The following is a 17,228-nucleotide window of genomic DNA, read 5'->3' as shown; positions in this document are numbered from 1 at the left end:
CTGAACGATTATGAAATGGTTGATGAAAATTGAAAGAAGAAATGGATGTTTCTGTCTTTTCCCTGATCTTTACTGTTTTTAGTCAAATAAAGAATAGATTTATCTGTGCAGGGTTCAAATTGATATTAAAGTGAGAACTGCTTCATCATGTATGTATTTTAGCTGAAATCATTGTGTGTCAGATGTGTCAGATAAACATAATGACCTAAAATGTATATTTACTTCCAAAATGTCAATTATTAAATAACAGCAAATGGATACAGGTACCTTAAAATTGCATTTAACTGGAGTACATGAGTTAAGTATTGAGCGGAAAGGTTTGTGAGCTCAATGTTTACTGTCAGAAATATAATAAGGCATAATGTCGATGTCGCATGAATGTGGCCGAGGTGATTTATCATTAATGGAAAAGGTAAATAAACTAGCCATGTTCCTGTGGTACCACTCCCTTTCACAGCTATTGTTGAGTGCAGGTTGGTGCTTTCAGCCATTGAGCTGTCAAACACCATTGCTGCACCAATCTTTGTGCATATACTGCCACCTGTTGCTGAATAATGGTACTACATAAAAATGCAGCAGGGTGTCATTTATATTTCAGTTTGTGGAAGGAGCCCTAGTGGTGGTAGAGACTGTTGTAATACTGTGAAACAGCCCAAAGACTCAGAGAGTTAGTGTGAAAAGGGTTTTTTATTCAGGAACGGTAAACAAGGCACTTTATGATGACACTGCTGGGCAGGTGGCTCGACTTCACACACCCGTCAGAGAAACAGGTAAGTACATCTATGCGTTGGGTTAGATCTACATGTGACTCATCAGCCAAGGATGTCTGAGTCTAAGAGCTGTAAGTTAGAGCAGGATGAAGTCTTCAGGGCTGAGTGTAGCGCAAGTATTTCTTCCCAGAAGGCACCTCTTTCGTTGTCACACCGTTGGGGAAGAGAGCAGCAGCTTCACTATCAGAGAGTGAGGGAATGACCATGACCTTCTGACCGGGCTGAAAGAGACATACAGGAACAGGTTAGAAGTGTGGTTCTAGCCTTCGTTGTGATGATACTCGTACAGCAGCCTCATGTGGCCCCTGAGTCATGTGGCTTATGGTCATTTTGTTTTAGTGTAGGCTCTAAAAAGGTTTGGATGTGATGCATGAATTTTGAATTCAAATCTCGTTCCTATTGGGAGTGAATAGACTCTTGTTGGCGGTAGGCTTCATAGTGTTGGAGGAGGGAGCGTGGGAGTCTACACCGGTCACGTAAAATATTTGGACTGACTGTCAGGTTTATACTGTATCTGAATACAATTAAATTATACATTTTTCTTATGTTTTTTTCTTGTTGGAAAAAGTGAAATGTTTTAACAACATGTCCATCAATGAAAATGTATTTGAACTACAGATAGCGGGATGGAAAGGGTAATGGCAGACACTTATATGTCTCTAATAAACTCATATGTGCTTTCTTGCTGAGGTTAAGATGAGAAGATACAAAATTATAATAATATAATTTTAAAAAAATAAGAAGCTAAAGCAAGGGTACAGTCGGCTCAGCACTCGTCACTTCACCAGGCACTGTAAATCTATTGGACTAAAACAATTCAAAAGAAATGGAAAAAAATAATTTAAAGGACCTTATTGGCTCAATCCATTAGTACTGATGAGTCCTTTACTTAAAAGATGTTGAAAGCGAGTTTTCTTTTCATTATAATATTACATCTGAAATGGCTGGGCAACATTACATTGTTCTGATGTCCACACTGTCCTCGCCTTGTTTTTGATGTGCACACAGTCAATCTAAGTATTATGACAAAATCTGATGACTGCATCCATCTGCTTGATTCCAATGATCAGCCAGGCAGCTGATAGATACAAATACAAAGTTTGAGTGTGTACCTTCCAGTCGACCGGTGTGGCAACCTTCTTCTGTGCGGTGAGCTGCAGAGAGTCGATGACTCTGAGCAGCTCGTCAAAGTTCCTTCCTGTGGTTGCCGGGTAGAGGATGGACAGCTTCAGCTTCTTATCTGGGCCAATCACAAACACCTAAAGCGGGGTTGAGAACACAAAGGTTTAGCATACCACTCAGAATATACATCCTTTTTTTATGCAAGTATATCCATAAAAACAAGCAAATACATGATGTTTTACTTACCTAAAGAATTTGTCATCAAATACATTTTCTATACCAAATCACGGCATCATTTTGCTCTAACTTAATTTACATTCTAGGCAAACGAGGAAGAAAAGTGCTTGTGGCAGACAAATACTTGCATTAATTAGCCTAATGCATATTTCATTTCTGTTAATAAATGTATATCATTTTTTGTGAAGGAACATGTTTATTTAGATTTGATGAATTATTTATTTATGCCTGTTGTTGGAGGGTGAGAGTGGTGTGTTTCATCCCGCCCCTCTGAAAGCTGAAGCAATGTCAGTCAATGGTGGAGGAGGTACACAAACATTTTACTTTAAAAATTCTACTTGAGTAAAAGAAAGTATTTATTTACTTTTAAATATACTGTAAGTCTACTACATCAATCTCGGCTGTGGTGTCGCTGCTGCTGCAGATACACTTCCCTCTCATTTAGTTTTCACCCCCAAAAATAGGAAAAATAATGTGAACATGAAAGTTCTGATATCTGTTGGTATATGTAACAGAGTAAAAGCGTATTTTGTAACTGTAAATAACAAAGACACAGTATCCGAGTAAATGTATTTAGTTTATATCCACCACTGCTTTCAGGCATGTAGCTATATAGTTTTAATCTGCTGTGAGGTAAAACTTGGTGTGGTTTCACTGTGATCACCATGAAGCTCCAGGCAGGACTGATGACATTTCATTTTGTTTGTGAAGAGCAGAAAGAAAACACCAGCATTTATGGAAACTGTGTGGTTCTTTTGCATGAGCGTGTATTTGCCTGAAGTTGGAAAGAGTGGAACCGTAGGAGCAAGAGGAAAAGCAGGAAGTGATTGCCGTTATACCGGGAAGCTCCAAAAAGGTTTGGTCCACAGACTCTCAAAGGAAAATATGATCAGTGCTAATTTTTTTGCTTCAGACAAACTAATTTGACATCTGTTAATTTGAATTTTGCTGTCTGTTGGTCTTTGTTTTTATAACGATACACTGGTGAAGAGGATACCTGTTAAAACAGGTAAACAGGAGGAGGGGTTTCTTACACAGCGAGCGGTGAGGGGAAGTCCATCCCCGTCGATCTCATCGGGGTCGAGCATGCCCAGCTGCACGGAGAGCGCTCTCTTATGATCAGCGATGATGGGGAAGGGCAGAGCACCTTCAGCCTGACTGTTGAATGCCATCACATCCTGCTCACAGAGAAGGGACAAAGGGTTTATGTCAGTGTCATCCTTAGTTACTTATTGTCTCCATCCTGACTTAACAACAGCAATAAGTTACAAGTCACTGTGAACTACATGCTGAGGTACTGTACGGCCAAATCTGCTATTTACTGTTTGACAAAGTGACGCTGGTCCATTGAACTTTGACCAATCACTGGTCTGTTTGAGGAGGCGATGTTGTAATGTGGCAACTCAGCTCAAAATCAAACAGAGTGAATTCTGTCTGTGCCAAGGGTGGACATTAACCATGAATGTTTGACTCCTTAGTGTCCACCAACACAGGCAGAGTCACAGAACGTTCAAGAGTTAGATGCAGAATTTATAATTATACTGTCTAATTTCATGGGTTAGGGTTAGGGTTAGGGTTAGGGTTAGGGTTAGTTATAAACTCCAGAGTGTAAATTCACTAAGTGTCTTATCCTCCTGAATGGCACGGTTTCCTCTTGAAAACTATTCAGATATATGACTGGATTTGAAGGAAACTTTGACTATTTAATTTAAAACTTAAAATGTGTTGAATTTAAATAAATAATTATTTTGATTTAAAATTATTGCATTAAATGCAATTAGATTAAGGAAATGTAAATAAAAAAACACAGCACTGGAGAACTGTGCAAACATCATATCTGATGCCTGATTGTTAAGATTTGTCTGTGAGCAGCTTTGATTCATACCAACTACAACCTGTCATCAAAATATGTTTTAAAGAAGAAGAATCTGAAATGAAAAACATGACAACAAGCACGCATGTAAAACATGGATCCTGTCTATAATAGATTAACATGTGGAGTTAAAGGATAATAACCATAGGAGCACAGTGACGTATAAAGAGTTACATTATAAAAGAAGAGGAATGTTAAATGCTATAATTAAATTATTCCACCCACAGTTGTCTAACCTGTTTATGTCTAACCTCTGATAGAACTCAATCAATCATCGGTAGAGTTATACAGTGTGTGTGTGTGTGTGTGTATGTGTGTGTACCCGACCTTGCTCCAGTTGTGGTGATCCTCCACGCTGTCGATGGACAGGGCGATCATCTTCACGCCACGTTTCTTGAACTCATCGCTGACCTTTGCGGCACAGGCCAGTTCTGTGGTGCAGACCGGAGTAAAGTCCTTTGGGTGGGAGAACAGGATGCCCCACCTGCAGAGGAAAGGATACACATCAGAATCATCAGAAACCTCAGTGTGGAAAAAAAGCTGTATTATGAAAGTACCAAGGTCATTGTCCTCCAGCGGTCATGTAACTCTTTTTAAGACCGACCTAGTGTAAAGGTTAGATTTTTATAGAGTGAATGTGTTACATCCTGCTATAGGTTCAAGTTAGTAGCCATATATGGAGCAAAAAGTATTATATAATTGCCCCCTCTGTTTGAACTGTGGCCCCTGAATTAGAAGAGGTAGAAATGGGTCATACACGGGTTGACTTTTTAAATGGATAATTCACGCATCACATGAATTTCTTGCCACGCATGATTCTCCTCATTGTGTTGTAATGTTGTGTCACATGAGGTAGAGGCAACAGAAGAGCTCCTCCTCACAGGCATTGTGATCTCTTTTTCATAGCGTGACCAGAGGCCTGGATAGAATGGAATTGTTTTGTTCAAGTGGAAAAAAAACTGGCAGCTGGTGTTGATTTAAAGAGTCTAATGATAAAAATGTTTTGTTTGGCTGCAACAATATACTCGACATTAGCTGTTCTAAGATGTTACCTTTCCATTTCACGGACTCCCACTTGCGGAAATGAGCTCAAACCAGCCTTTGCTGAACAACACTTAAAAGTTGAAATACTAGGACACAATTACAACAGATGGTTGCCTCTCTCATTCAAACATCAATTACCATTGAGGAAAGAAGGAATATAACTGAGCGGAGTCCTTACATTGATAAATAGACCGTTTCAGCGTCTGACTGGAAACTACAGGGTCGTTAACATTATACAACACCATATCTGCTCATTCATTGAGGGTCCAAAGAGTTTGTTTGAGCAAATGGTGAAAATAAAGCTGCCGTATTATCGATGTATTGTTTTGATTCATTATTAAACATTTGGTCCATAAATTCTTCAAATGCCTCCTTTAATCTTCATCTACAAACCCTATTCTGAGGTGAGCAGGGTTCTGGATCAGAGTGAATGCCAACAGGGAGGCACTGTCCCAAGCTCACACAATACAGGCCTTGTCCTGACCGTGCATCTCACTAAAGAAGCTGCAGCTGAAAAAAGTTTGGTGGTCTCAGCTGTTTATGATTTATTGGTCCCATAACAGGGAAATTCACTCATTACATTAGCATGAGATGGACAAAGGAAGACATGAAAGTATAAAATAGGCAATAAAATAAAAATAACTGAGAATACGTACATAACACTCACCTTTCAATACATATAGAAATATATATATATATATATGGTTCACCTATTACAATATTTTGAGTATTAGTATTTTGGTTATTGTATCACATTGATGTTGTAATATATTTATCTAATAAGAAGGTTCACTGCAAATCGTTTTATGTTGCTTTCTCAGTTTTACGTGATACCTTTATATTTTAAACATTTAAAGCACTTTGAAGTGTCTTCTAGTTGAAATCGGCCAATGAACTTGCCTGATCTGAACCGCCTCTCATGCTTACGTAAGAATCTCATTCATTCAGCCAGCAGGTGTCACTCCACAGTCACAGTCACATACCTCCAAGCTCAATCACAAGATCTGCTCTTTTATTCAGACTTAATCCTCAATCCTACAGATCAGACACGTGTCAGCTCCTCGGTCTGACTACAGGCCTTCACAGAAACACATCACCTGGGTCAACGCAACGTTGCATGACCGATTAAACTTTTTTCCAAAAAAACCCCAAAAAACTCAGATTACATCAGTCTGCAGGCAGCGTGCGTGTGTGGGTGCAGCCTGCGCACTTACGAGCTGCCCAGGAAATCGTGGAACTTGATGTGGCCGATGGTGGTGTCGGCCTCGAAGTTGGGGAACACGTCTCCCAGCAGAAGTCCAGGCATGGTGCTGTGTGTGTGTGTGTGTGTGTCTGCAGCTCAGAGAAGGACTCACTGTTCTCTGGTGAAAACTGCACCATATGACTGGACCCGGAAAGGGAGGGACCACAGCTCATCCACCAACCAATCAATTTCAAGATTCAAGAGAAATCTATATTATACTGTGTATATACAGTATATATGCTACTAATACTCATTTGCACCTTTTAATTTGCATTATTTTGAATCCTTGCTTAAATTGAGATTGTATTTTTATTGTTTTATTTCATTGTATTTATTTCCTGCTTCTGCTTTGTTTTTATATATTAAATCTTGATACTTTCGGTTGTAGTTAAAAAACACAAATACAGTATAACATGCTCATAAAATAAAGTAAAATATATGTATCCCTATGCCAAAGGAGATACGACAGTCTCTTTAATAATATAAGTATATGAGTAATATTCGACCAGTACTTCCGGGTCAACCAGCTTCCTGGTGGAAACTACGGCAGCCGGGATGTGAATAGTGAAACCACAGCAGAGGAGCTGAAGACGCGAAAGACCCTCAAATCACTGCGGAACCTCTGGCGCTGCTCCCTCTCCACAGTCAGTCTACCCCGGTACATTCACAAGCAACATGCCGTCTCCTAAAGCTAAGAACCCGGCTCGCAGCGGAGGCAGCCCGGTGTTCGGCAGCTCCAACGGCCGCTACGACTTCAAGTCCCTGACGAAGCCGCTGAACCGCTCCTCGCCGCCGCCGCACCTGCTCCAGCGGCAGGGCTCCGACCCGACCACGGCCCGGCTCCGGGCCTCGGAGAGCCCTACGCGCCGCCGGGGCTCCAGCTCCTCCACGGGCTCGGCGGCGGACGAAGACGGGATCCGGCTTAACCCGTCCTTCGTCCGCGTCGCGCTCAGCTCCCTGCTCGCCATCGACCTGTGGCTGTCCAAGCAGCTGGGGGTGTGCGCCTGCGAGGACGCGTCGTGGGGCAGCATGCGGCCCCTGATGAAGCTGATCGAGATCTCCGGACACGGCATCCCCTGGCTGGTGGGCACCGCCTACTGCCTGTACAAGAGCGACACTGCTGCAGGACAAGAAGTCATGCTCAACCTCTTCATGGGTAAAACTACACCTCTGCTACCATGTCTCCCTCTGACAGTAGGCTAGAACTATAGAGTCTATGGTTAGAACCATAGGGTTAGAACAAAGTCAGAGGAGGCCTCCCCATTTCACATGGTCTCTAACCTGGCCTTCATCCAGCTGTTTTCACCCCACTACCTATAACACACATGTTTTCTTCACCTGTCCTATGGCATTTGTTTTGTCAGCTGCATCCCTCAGCTTGGCAAACAGGTGAATGCTTCAGATCCAGTGATATAGTGCCTACATAAGCAGAATGTTTTGTGTTTTGCAAAACTCTTCTCCAACTTTATTATTGTTTTTATCATAATATCCAAACATAACTTCCAGTGTGTTGTGTCTTTTAGGATTGGCCCAACCCAAACCAAACACGGGTCATCAGATATAATGGTACAGAATCTACAGACACTATGTATCCCTTCCCAATACTACTCCCGAGACATGAACCTTGGGTATCGGCCGATACAGTGTACTGATCTCCTACCAGTGCATTTAGAAGATAACGTGTAAAACCTGTTTTAACAGTTGTATGCTCCTGCTAACGCTGCATGGAGGTGACAATTACTTTAATTTATGTATGGCCTGGATCAGGTTAACCTTTAAGATATGTAATTACAACCTGGCTTAATGTACCGTGGCTCCAAATGTTCCATCATGCAACTGACAGCTTGGTCGTCCAGAGCAATGAACTCAAGTAGTTTGTCAGTTATCTTTCGTGCTGTGGAATTTATCACATTGTTTGGATGAGGTTTCTTAATTTGCTGCTGCAGTTCGTCCTTTTTTTGCCCTTTGCCTAGGTGCATTCCTCGTGTTCATCCATTTTGGCCTCAACTTTGGGAAGCTGTCAGGTCCTTATACAGTCTGTGGTTTTGATTTGACAAGGAAAGTGTTGTTTCAGGGTGTGGTTGTTTTCAATGTTTACTGTTTGTACTTGGCTGCTGGTGTTACAGGACTTTCTGCTTTTCCAGTAGTGTGGGCTGCAGTGTTGTGCATGGACGAGTTCAAAAGAACGCGTTCATTGAACACGTTCACTTTGATGAGAACGATGAACTGAAGACAACTTAATGACAAATAATGAATTTGAACGGTGAACACGTTCATATTTAAGCGTCCTCGCTTATCAGACAGTAGTTGGGAGCTCACTGGTTATTTTGGCTCGCTGTCTGGCCGGTAACCAGCCGTCCGGACAACTCCGTGAATAAAGAGGAGGAGACGTTTCTTTACCTTGAATGGGGCCACTTTATTTCTCGGATATACAGCAGGAGCAACACTCCTATCACCTCTAGGTGGTCGATCACTTCTCGTTATACACACACTTTGAGCACACTTAGATTTTTCCCACAATACCCAGGTGCACTACGTCACACACTACAAACTTTCCTTAAAGGGGCAGGCCATACCTGCAACACAACAGCTCTCGGTCTCATGGCAAGTGAAAGCAGAGACTCAGCGATTACATCCGATGCACCTTATTATTATCTGAGGGATTTTTACACACTGTCTGATAAAGATTCCGACAGTGAAGGCAAGGGGTTGTGATGGATAAGGTATTCTTTAAAAAACAAGTTCAGTCTTTCATTCTCACTTTCCACCTTAAAACTATGAACTGAACTGAACTAGGAACTAGTTCAGAATTTAAATGGTGAACTATGAACGTGAAACATTAACGTTAACTTGTATGACCTGAACTTTGAATTAGTTCATGAGAGGTGTGAACTTGCACAGCACTGGTTGGCTGATACCAGGGGTGTGTTCGGTCACATACCTTCACAGGTGGATTAATGCAGAGGCAGGTGGAGGCAAGCCGGCCTATATCTGAATGTTGTTTGTCTATGCAAGATACATCCTGCTGTACATTGTTGGAGCGGAATAATACAACGAAGACAAACACAAATAATGGATGTCAACAGAACTTGGTGTAAAGATGCAGTTTGGCTCAGGGAAGAACTCATTAAAAGAATGTTTTGACCATTTTCTCAGAAAATCATTCATGGGTCTTGATGAAACAAAAATTTGGGGCAGTTTGATTGAATGTAAGGGGACAGATTGGCCTTAAAACAGTCACTAAAGATGCTGCTTGAGCAAATTATGAAGAATATTTTGTGACCTTTTATACTTTGTAGATATTAGTTTGTTCGAGTTTACATGATGTAAGAAATCTGAGGATAAAGCACTTTATTGCTTTTGTTATATAATCCTGATTGAACAGGGTGCATTTGTGTCAATAGTGTTATCAATTGTGATTGGTCATGAAGCTTCTGTTTTTCCTTCAGGAAGACCTCACTGTATGAGGTACTCTGCTGTGATACGAAAGCTTAATGCGAGGATTCAGTGGAGTTAACGGGTTATTTCAGTTAATATGGCCTCTGGTCCTACAACAAATGTTTGGAGGATTTTGGAGCCTGATGGTTATCAACCACAGCTTTAAACAACCGCAGGAGTTTTCACTCATGAATAAAAATGGAGTGTTGCATAATAATTTTACTGAAAACCATTTGCTGTTCTAAGCAGGGATTTATATGGGGCCGTCTGACTGTTGCATTCAATTTGAAGCAGTGAAGCAACTGTAAATAAATCTCACTGCTTAATGCAATGACACATAGATATAAAAAGTCCAGTATGCTGTAAAGAAGGGTAGTGATCACCCTGTTCACTACCAAATATCATACTGTATATATGTGGCACTTTAATGTTTTCACTCTTCATGAGAAAGTAACAAATTTGTCTTGAAAGTATACCAACCTGGAGATAAAACAAGTTTTAAATAGTGATTGTTTTGCAGCATTTATTTCTTTCAGTTCCATCTAACTGATTAAATCTATGTTGTTTCACTTTGGCAAACAGTATTTGAAAAAGTCATGTTGATTAAATATCACACGCTACATTTTAAATGGACAAAAAATGCTCAACACTGGTTGGCTGATACCAGGGGTGTGTTCGGTCACATACCTTCACAGGTGGATTAATGCAGAGGCAGGTGGAGGCAAGCCGGCCTATATCTGAATGTTGTTTGTCTATGCAAGATACATCCTGCTGTACATTGTTGGAGCGGAATAATACAACGAAGACAAACACAAATAATCGATGTCAACGGAACTTGGTGTAAAGATGCAGTTTGGCTCAGGGAAGTACCATTCAAAAAAAATGTTTTGACCATTTTCTCAGAAAATCATTCATGGGTCTTGATGAAACAAAAATTTGGGGCAGTTTGATTGAATGTAAGGGGACAGATTGGCCTTAAAACAGTCAATAGAGATGCTGCTTGAGCAAATTATGAAGAATATTTTGTGACCTTTAATACTTTGTAGATATTACTTTGGTCGAGTTTACATAATGTAAGATATCTGAGGATAAAGCACTTGTTATATAATCCTGATTGAACAGGGTGCATTTGTGTCAATTGTGTTATCAATTGTGATAGGTCATGAAGCTTCTGTTTTTCCTTCAGGAAGACCTCACTGTATGAGGTACTCTGCTGTGATACGAAAGCTTAATGCGAGGATTCAGTGGAGTTAACGGGTTATTTCAGTTAATATGGCCTCTGGTCCTACAACAAATGTTTGGAGGATTTTGGAGCCTGGTGGTTATCAACCACAGCTTTAAACAAATGCAGGAGTTTTCGCTCATGAATACAAATCGAGTGTTGCATAATAATTTTACTGAAAACCATTTGCTGTTCTCAGCAGGGATTTATAGGGGGCCGTCTGACTGTTGCATTCAATTTGAAGCAGTGAAGCGACTGTTAATAAATCTCACTGCTCAATGCAATGAGACATAGATATTAAAAGTCCAGTGTGCTTTAAAGAAGGGTGGTGATCACCCTGTTCACTACCAAATCTCATACTGTATATATGTGGCACTATAATGTTTTCACTCTTCATAAGAAAGTAACACATTTGTCTTGAAAATGAACCAACCTTGAGAGAAAACAAGTTTTAAATAGTGGTTGTTTTGCAGCATTTGTTGTATGAGTGTAAGATTACACAAAAACAACTGATCTGATTTCCACGAAACCTGGAGGAGGGATGTGGTATGTGTCGGGGAAGAAGACATTCTATTTTGGTGTGGATCTGGATCAGGGGAAAGATCCAATATTTTTTTTTCACATTCAACATTGATTTATGAGTAGTTTTTCAACATTTGCATAAGGGTATCATCATATTGCACTTTTGATATCATTTGGCATCATAGTCTGTGCATTAATGATCTTGGTATGTAGCAGCAGAGCCAAAGTCAAGCCGATACACATGCTCGACCAATCACAAGTCTGTCTCAACTTTCAATCATGACATTTCACCCTGTTTAAATGGTGTCAAATTAATAATTGAAACCAAACCTCAAACCACCACTACACTACATCGGTGTGAGAAGAGAAACTATCCCTCAGAATCAGGTTCATGTCCAATCCACCAATGTAATGTACCGGTTCTCTTTGTCTCTTAATGTTTCAGTCATGCACTTCTTATGTGTTTCTCAGTATCCTCTGTTTCAGTGTGATTGCATGAATACTGATTTGTCACACATTATTCTGTAACATATCTCTTTCTTCTGTTTTTTAGGCTTGCTGTTGGATATCCTCCTGGTTGGCATTGTTAAGGCAGTGGTGCGTCGACGTCGGCCATCACATAATCGCATGGACATGTTCGCCACCTTTTCCGTGGACAGCTACTCCTTCCCTTCCGGCCATGCCACCCGTGCCGCCATGTGCGGACGTTTTTTCCTGACTCACCTCGTGCTGGCCGCCCCTCTGAGGGTCCTGGTCCTGCTGTGGGTCGGCCTGGTGGGCCTGAGCCGAGTGATGCTGGGCAGGCACAACGTGACTGACGTGGTGTTTGGGTTCTGGATGGGCTACTGGCAGTACAACCTGGTGGAGATGCTGTGGCTCTCCCCTCAGACCCTGCAAGGGATGATGGGACAGTTATTTTAACTCAAAGGACTGAAGGAGGAGGGAATGTGGCAGTTTAAGTCTTGATTGTAAGAGCACCTGCACACCTTTTATGAGATGATTGGTGGTTGTTTATCTCGAGAGGAGATCTCCATCACACATAGTTTTCTTCTTCTTTTGTCTTAAATCAAGCTTCTTTTTTATTCATACGAGACCTGAAGGGGGCAGATTTGACCAGTTTACCTCCGGAAGCCCCATCAGTTGACCTGATTCATGGTTAATATGAAAATTGAAGTGTGACAGTTGCTTTTAACTTTGGAAATTAGTTTGGCTGCAAGCATATGTTCGCTGTTTATTTCATGCTCCTGTTCACTTCAAGTGAAAACATCTATTCACACATCCATATCACTGTTATTCCTATTGCTTTGACAACATCACACAATAATTCAAAGTACATAAACAGATGACTACTTTACTTGGATGGAAAACCAACAAATCTTAATCATTATCAGGGCATGCACATAAGTAACTTGATATCATGCACTTTATTGTCGTCATATAAGTAAACCGCCTTGAATCACTACTTAAATCAAAATTCATTAAAAAAAATGTGCCATGGTCTAAGGATTATTATTATTATTTAATAATAATAATAATAATCTTTTTATTTATTTATTTTTCTTCACAGTTTATTCAGTCAGAAGGAGAAGTGTGTGTGTTGGAGTCCTCTTCTATAAGCATTGACCATTTCAATTAGTTTACTAAGGATAAAGAACTACTGTACAATACATTTGTCAATAGGAGGAAGGAATATTATTTATTGATTGGACTTGAGTCTTTATACCTTTCTTCACATCGTCAATGAAAAGCAATGAGCTTTTAATCTACTAAAGTGTAACAGCCTGAAGAGGGGTCATCACTGATAGACCTGGCTGATGGTAAAGGGGTAACATATCTGCTGCTTGACTTCAAAACATCAACAATGGCTGTATATTTATGATTTGTCTTGTTGGTTGCTGTTAGAAGTTAAATACATTTATTTATAAGGCAAACAAGTGAAGTTGGAGTCACAGAAATGCAAAAAATCCTGACAAAGCGAAATGAGATCTGTGACAGTTCAGGTTCAATCAGCTGATTCAACACAAAAGAAACTATTTATGCAGTCCTCGGCGGAGGGAAGCAAATTCAATTACTTATAAAGTTTCCGTTATACCTAAACGACTGTGGATAAAATGACTTAGTCATAATTCTCATACTAAATCTCTGTCAAAGAAAATAGTGTAATATTAATGAAATATTGAAAAAATAACAGATTAATCATAGGGCTTAATAAGCTGCGACTTTACCTCTGCCCTCACCGTTCGACAAGAGTGAGGAGACACTACAAAAAATAACTTAAAACGTAAAAGAGAGGGACGCAACTGTGGGCCGACAGAAGTGCAACAGATGCTGTGTGTGCGATAACAACTCAACAGGACAGAACTGAAGCATCTCCAACTATAAGTTTTATCAAAAAGGAAGATTAACAACAGTTTGGACACATTTTTCTGCATCTGTTCAGATTTTTTTGCAATTTTACGCTTTTGATGTGCATCAGAGGACTTATATAAATTTACATGTATATTGACTTTTGTCATGGTGATTTTGATGAAAATTATATCGTGATAGTTATTGTTTTATCGGCAGACCGAAATAAGACCCAAGTTTAACCTGCATAATTAGCCTGAATTCCACAGTTCTTTGGAAACAGTGTCTAATGCACTAACTTGAATATGATATGTGAAGTTGTGGAGTAACGGTTGGACAGATTTAATAATAATAATAATAATAACTTTATTTATGGAGCACTTTTCAATACAAAGTACAAGGTTCTGCACAGCAAAACAAATGCTTAAAACATGGAAATAAGTACATAGAAATAATATATACTAATATAGTAATTAATGTCTAAAGGACAATAGCAGCCTGGCATCCTAAGTAAATTTAGGAATATGCCTTTTGGGGAAAGTACGTTTTAGCCGAGACATAGAAGACAACAGTCTTAGACAGCCTTATTTCCTCAGGCAATTCATTCCAGAGCCTTGGGCTCCTGATGGCAGACGCTCTTTCCCTCTTAGAGTTGAAGGCTTTTTCCTGTGTTTCCATTATCTCTGTTTAATACTTATTCTCAGTTGTCAGACTCAAGGCAATAATCAGTAAAGGGAAGAACAGTTAGTGTTGCAAGTTATTAACGAAGAAGTGACTCTTTGAAAATCACCATGACTCTTTAGATCTCACCATGTGGGCCACGTCTACTGCTCCTCGCATGTTTTATATTTACATATCGTGTGTATATATATTTCTGCTAGTTAATCCTTCCCATCACTCGTCTCATTGACTGGTCGTCAGGTGCACACATTAATGCCTAGAGTCAGCATGTTTGATGATAAAACCATATCCACGCACCAACCCACTGACTGGGAGTTCAGTGCCAAAGCTGAGATTCAACATTAATGTTCTAACCGTATATTTTTCAAGTTGTCAAGATGTTGCACAACCACTTCACACACACACACTCATTCATTTTAGCACTGCCAGAGACCAAAACTTGTAAATCTGCAGGTGCATTTTAATTTCCGTGTGTGCTGGTTTGTTTTTACTTTGTCTGTTATTGAGGATTTTGTTCAGATGTTTGAATATTTGGTTTCGGTGTAATTGTGTATCAGCTGTTTACAGTTCAGTGGACAGATCGAATGTTTCCTTTCTTGTGTGTGTGCAGCTTTTACTACTATTGTATTTCACTTTATGAAATGGTTTTTGACCTATGAATTAGTTGGTCCTGATATCTGGTATGAACCAGCTTAATATAAACAGACTGTTGTATGTATATACTGGTGCCCACTCGCACACTGTTCTATTGACCTCTGTCTTGCTGTGCCCTCATTCTGCAATAAGTGACCAATATCGGTGGATAATGCAATGGCAGCCTACAGCCTTTTCATTTCAGTGCACTTCTGTGGCAAATCTAAATATGCTGGATATCATCATGACCAAACATTTTTTATGATTGATTTATTTCTTGTTTTACGTGTTGATGTTGAGAAGAATCTGAAATATCAGACAATATGTTTACTACAGGCTCAGTGTGTTTGTGTTAGGGATAGATTTTGCACATTCCACCTTTGTACACCATCCTCAAGAAAGATGCATATTTAAATTTTTTCCGCTACTAAGCGAATCCCACTTTGTGAAACATGAAGCCAGCTCTAATATACTTCACTGCACACAGTCTTGCCTGCTGTATGATATAAATTGTTAATGCGTATCCTGTACATATGTACATATTGTAATGACATGAGATTCCACTGTGTTATGTTCCATTTTCTCTGAATGGCCATTCCCGGATAATTTGATTGTAGTGGTGGTTTTTAATTAAACTGGGAAGAAATCTGAACCTGTCTCAAGTTTTTTAGATTACCCTTTTAAGGTCAGGGGAACAAAAGTGAACTTTAGTCTGATCCTATCTCAGAATACACAGCCTCAACATGTCTGATGCCTTTTTTGGCAGAGGGAGGGGTGGGGGGGGAGAAGGAGGTCTTTATTTATAATGTTCATATAGAAGTCTGTGATTTGTAGAGCCTTGTCACTCTTGAGCAACACGGGAGGATCAAGGTAGGAAGATAAACTTGATGCATATTTTTTAACCGTGACCACTGAATTAAAAGAAGAATAATGAAATTCAAATTGGGTTATCATAAACTGCACAATAGGTTGTTAATAGTTAATTATCAGGGCAGAGAAGTTTACCTTTTTATATTTTGCACTGATACGATCAACAAGACTAAGCTGTATCACTTATCAGTTGTTTTTTTTAAATTAAGTTTTTGGCACAATATTTAAACATACTGCAGATCCAAGCATACATTAGGTTGAATGTAATGGTCGAGTTTTTTTTTCCACAGCCAAAGTTTCTGCAAAATAGAAAATATCTCATAATGTTAATTATATTAAGTAATATTAATTTCTTCTTTTTACTTCTACTAAATAAAGTGAAAGACCCACACAAGAAAAATGTCTGAGAAAGATACAAGACATGTATTGAAAATATGTTCACCTTTTTAACACTGAATAGCCATATTATATCACGCTTAGATCTGATTGTTCAGTGTAATGGAAACATTAACTAAGTGTGTGTGAAACCTATGTTGTACTTGGAGAGTAAGTTTTTGTAGCTCTTGTCACAATATTTAAACATACTGCAAATCCAAGCATACATTAGGTTGAATGTATTAGTCGAGTTTTTTTTTCCACAGCCAAAGTTTCTGCAAGATAGAAAATTTCTCATAATGTTAATTATATTAAATAATATTAATTTCTTTTTTTTACTTCTACTAAATAAAGTGAAAGAACCACACAAGAAAAATGTCTGAGAAAGATACAAGACATGTATTGAAAATATGTTCACCTTTTTAACACTGAATAGCCATATTATATCACACTTAGATCTGATTGTTCAGTGTAATGGAAACATTAACTAAGTATGTGTGAAACCTATGTTGTACTTGGAGAGTAAGTTTTTGTAGCTCTTGTCTAAAGGCTTTTATGACCGTTCTACATACATATACAAACGATTCAAAGAGTTTATGACCTGAGCTGTTTTATGGTCTGAACTGTGTTGACATGAAAAAGCTTTAGACTCCTCAAAGAACTGAATGTACAGTATGTGTGCTTATCTCCAAAGGATCAGTTACGATAGCTCTCTCCCACAGAGATAGCCTTAGTCCTGATAAGACCCTTGTATTTGACTGTCCTGCATCTTCACTCTCAGATCCTTGTAGTTTCTCTGTGTTGATCCTTTCTGCAGAAAGCCCCTTATTAATACACATAGATAACTTTGGT

The 17,228-nt window shown here is 39.5% G+C and overlaps 2 protein-coding genes across 2 annotated transcripts; one reads left to right on the top strand and one right to left on the bottom strand.

Annotated features, from left to right (window-relative positions):
• Positions 1 to 668: 668 nt before the first annotated feature.
• prdx6 (peroxiredoxin 6) lies at positions 669 to 6,402 on the bottom strand. Its single transcript, XM_061077933.1, has 5 exons — positions 6,261 to 6,402; positions 4,330 to 4,486; positions 3,164 to 3,307; positions 1,883 to 2,029; positions 669 to 991 (listed from the first exon to the last, which is right to left on the bottom strand). Exons 1-5 carry the CDS (start codon positions 6,350 to 6,352, stop codon positions 866 to 868), a joined length of 666 nt encoding a protein of 221 aa, XP_060933916.1. The 5' UTR covers positions 6,353 to 6,402; the 3' UTR covers positions 669 to 865.
• Positions 6,403 to 6,852: 450 nt separating this feature from the next.
• Positions 6,853 to 15,783, top strand: plpp6 (phospholipid phosphatase 6). The gene is made up of 2 exons (XM_061077674.1): positions 6,853 to 7,445; positions 12,025 to 15,783. The coding sequence occupies exons 1-2, from the start codon at positions 6,965 to 6,967 to the stop codon at positions 12,390 to 12,392; spliced, it is 849 nt and encodes a 282-aa protein (XP_060933657.1). The 5' UTR covers positions 6,853 to 6,964; the 3' UTR covers positions 12,393 to 15,783.
• The last annotated feature ends 1,445 nt before the right edge of the window (positions 15,784 to 17,228 follow it).

The sequence above is a fragment of the Limanda limanda genome, chromosome 9 (genome assembly GCF_963576545.1).
Source record: "Limanda limanda chromosome 9, fLimLim1.1, whole genome shotgun sequence".
Lineage (NCBI taxonomy): Eukaryota > Metazoa > Chordata > Actinopteri > Pleuronectiformes > Pleuronectidae > Limanda > Limanda limanda.
Note: the sequence above shows the minus strand (reverse complement) of the source record. Positions and strands in the feature narration are given on the sequence as shown.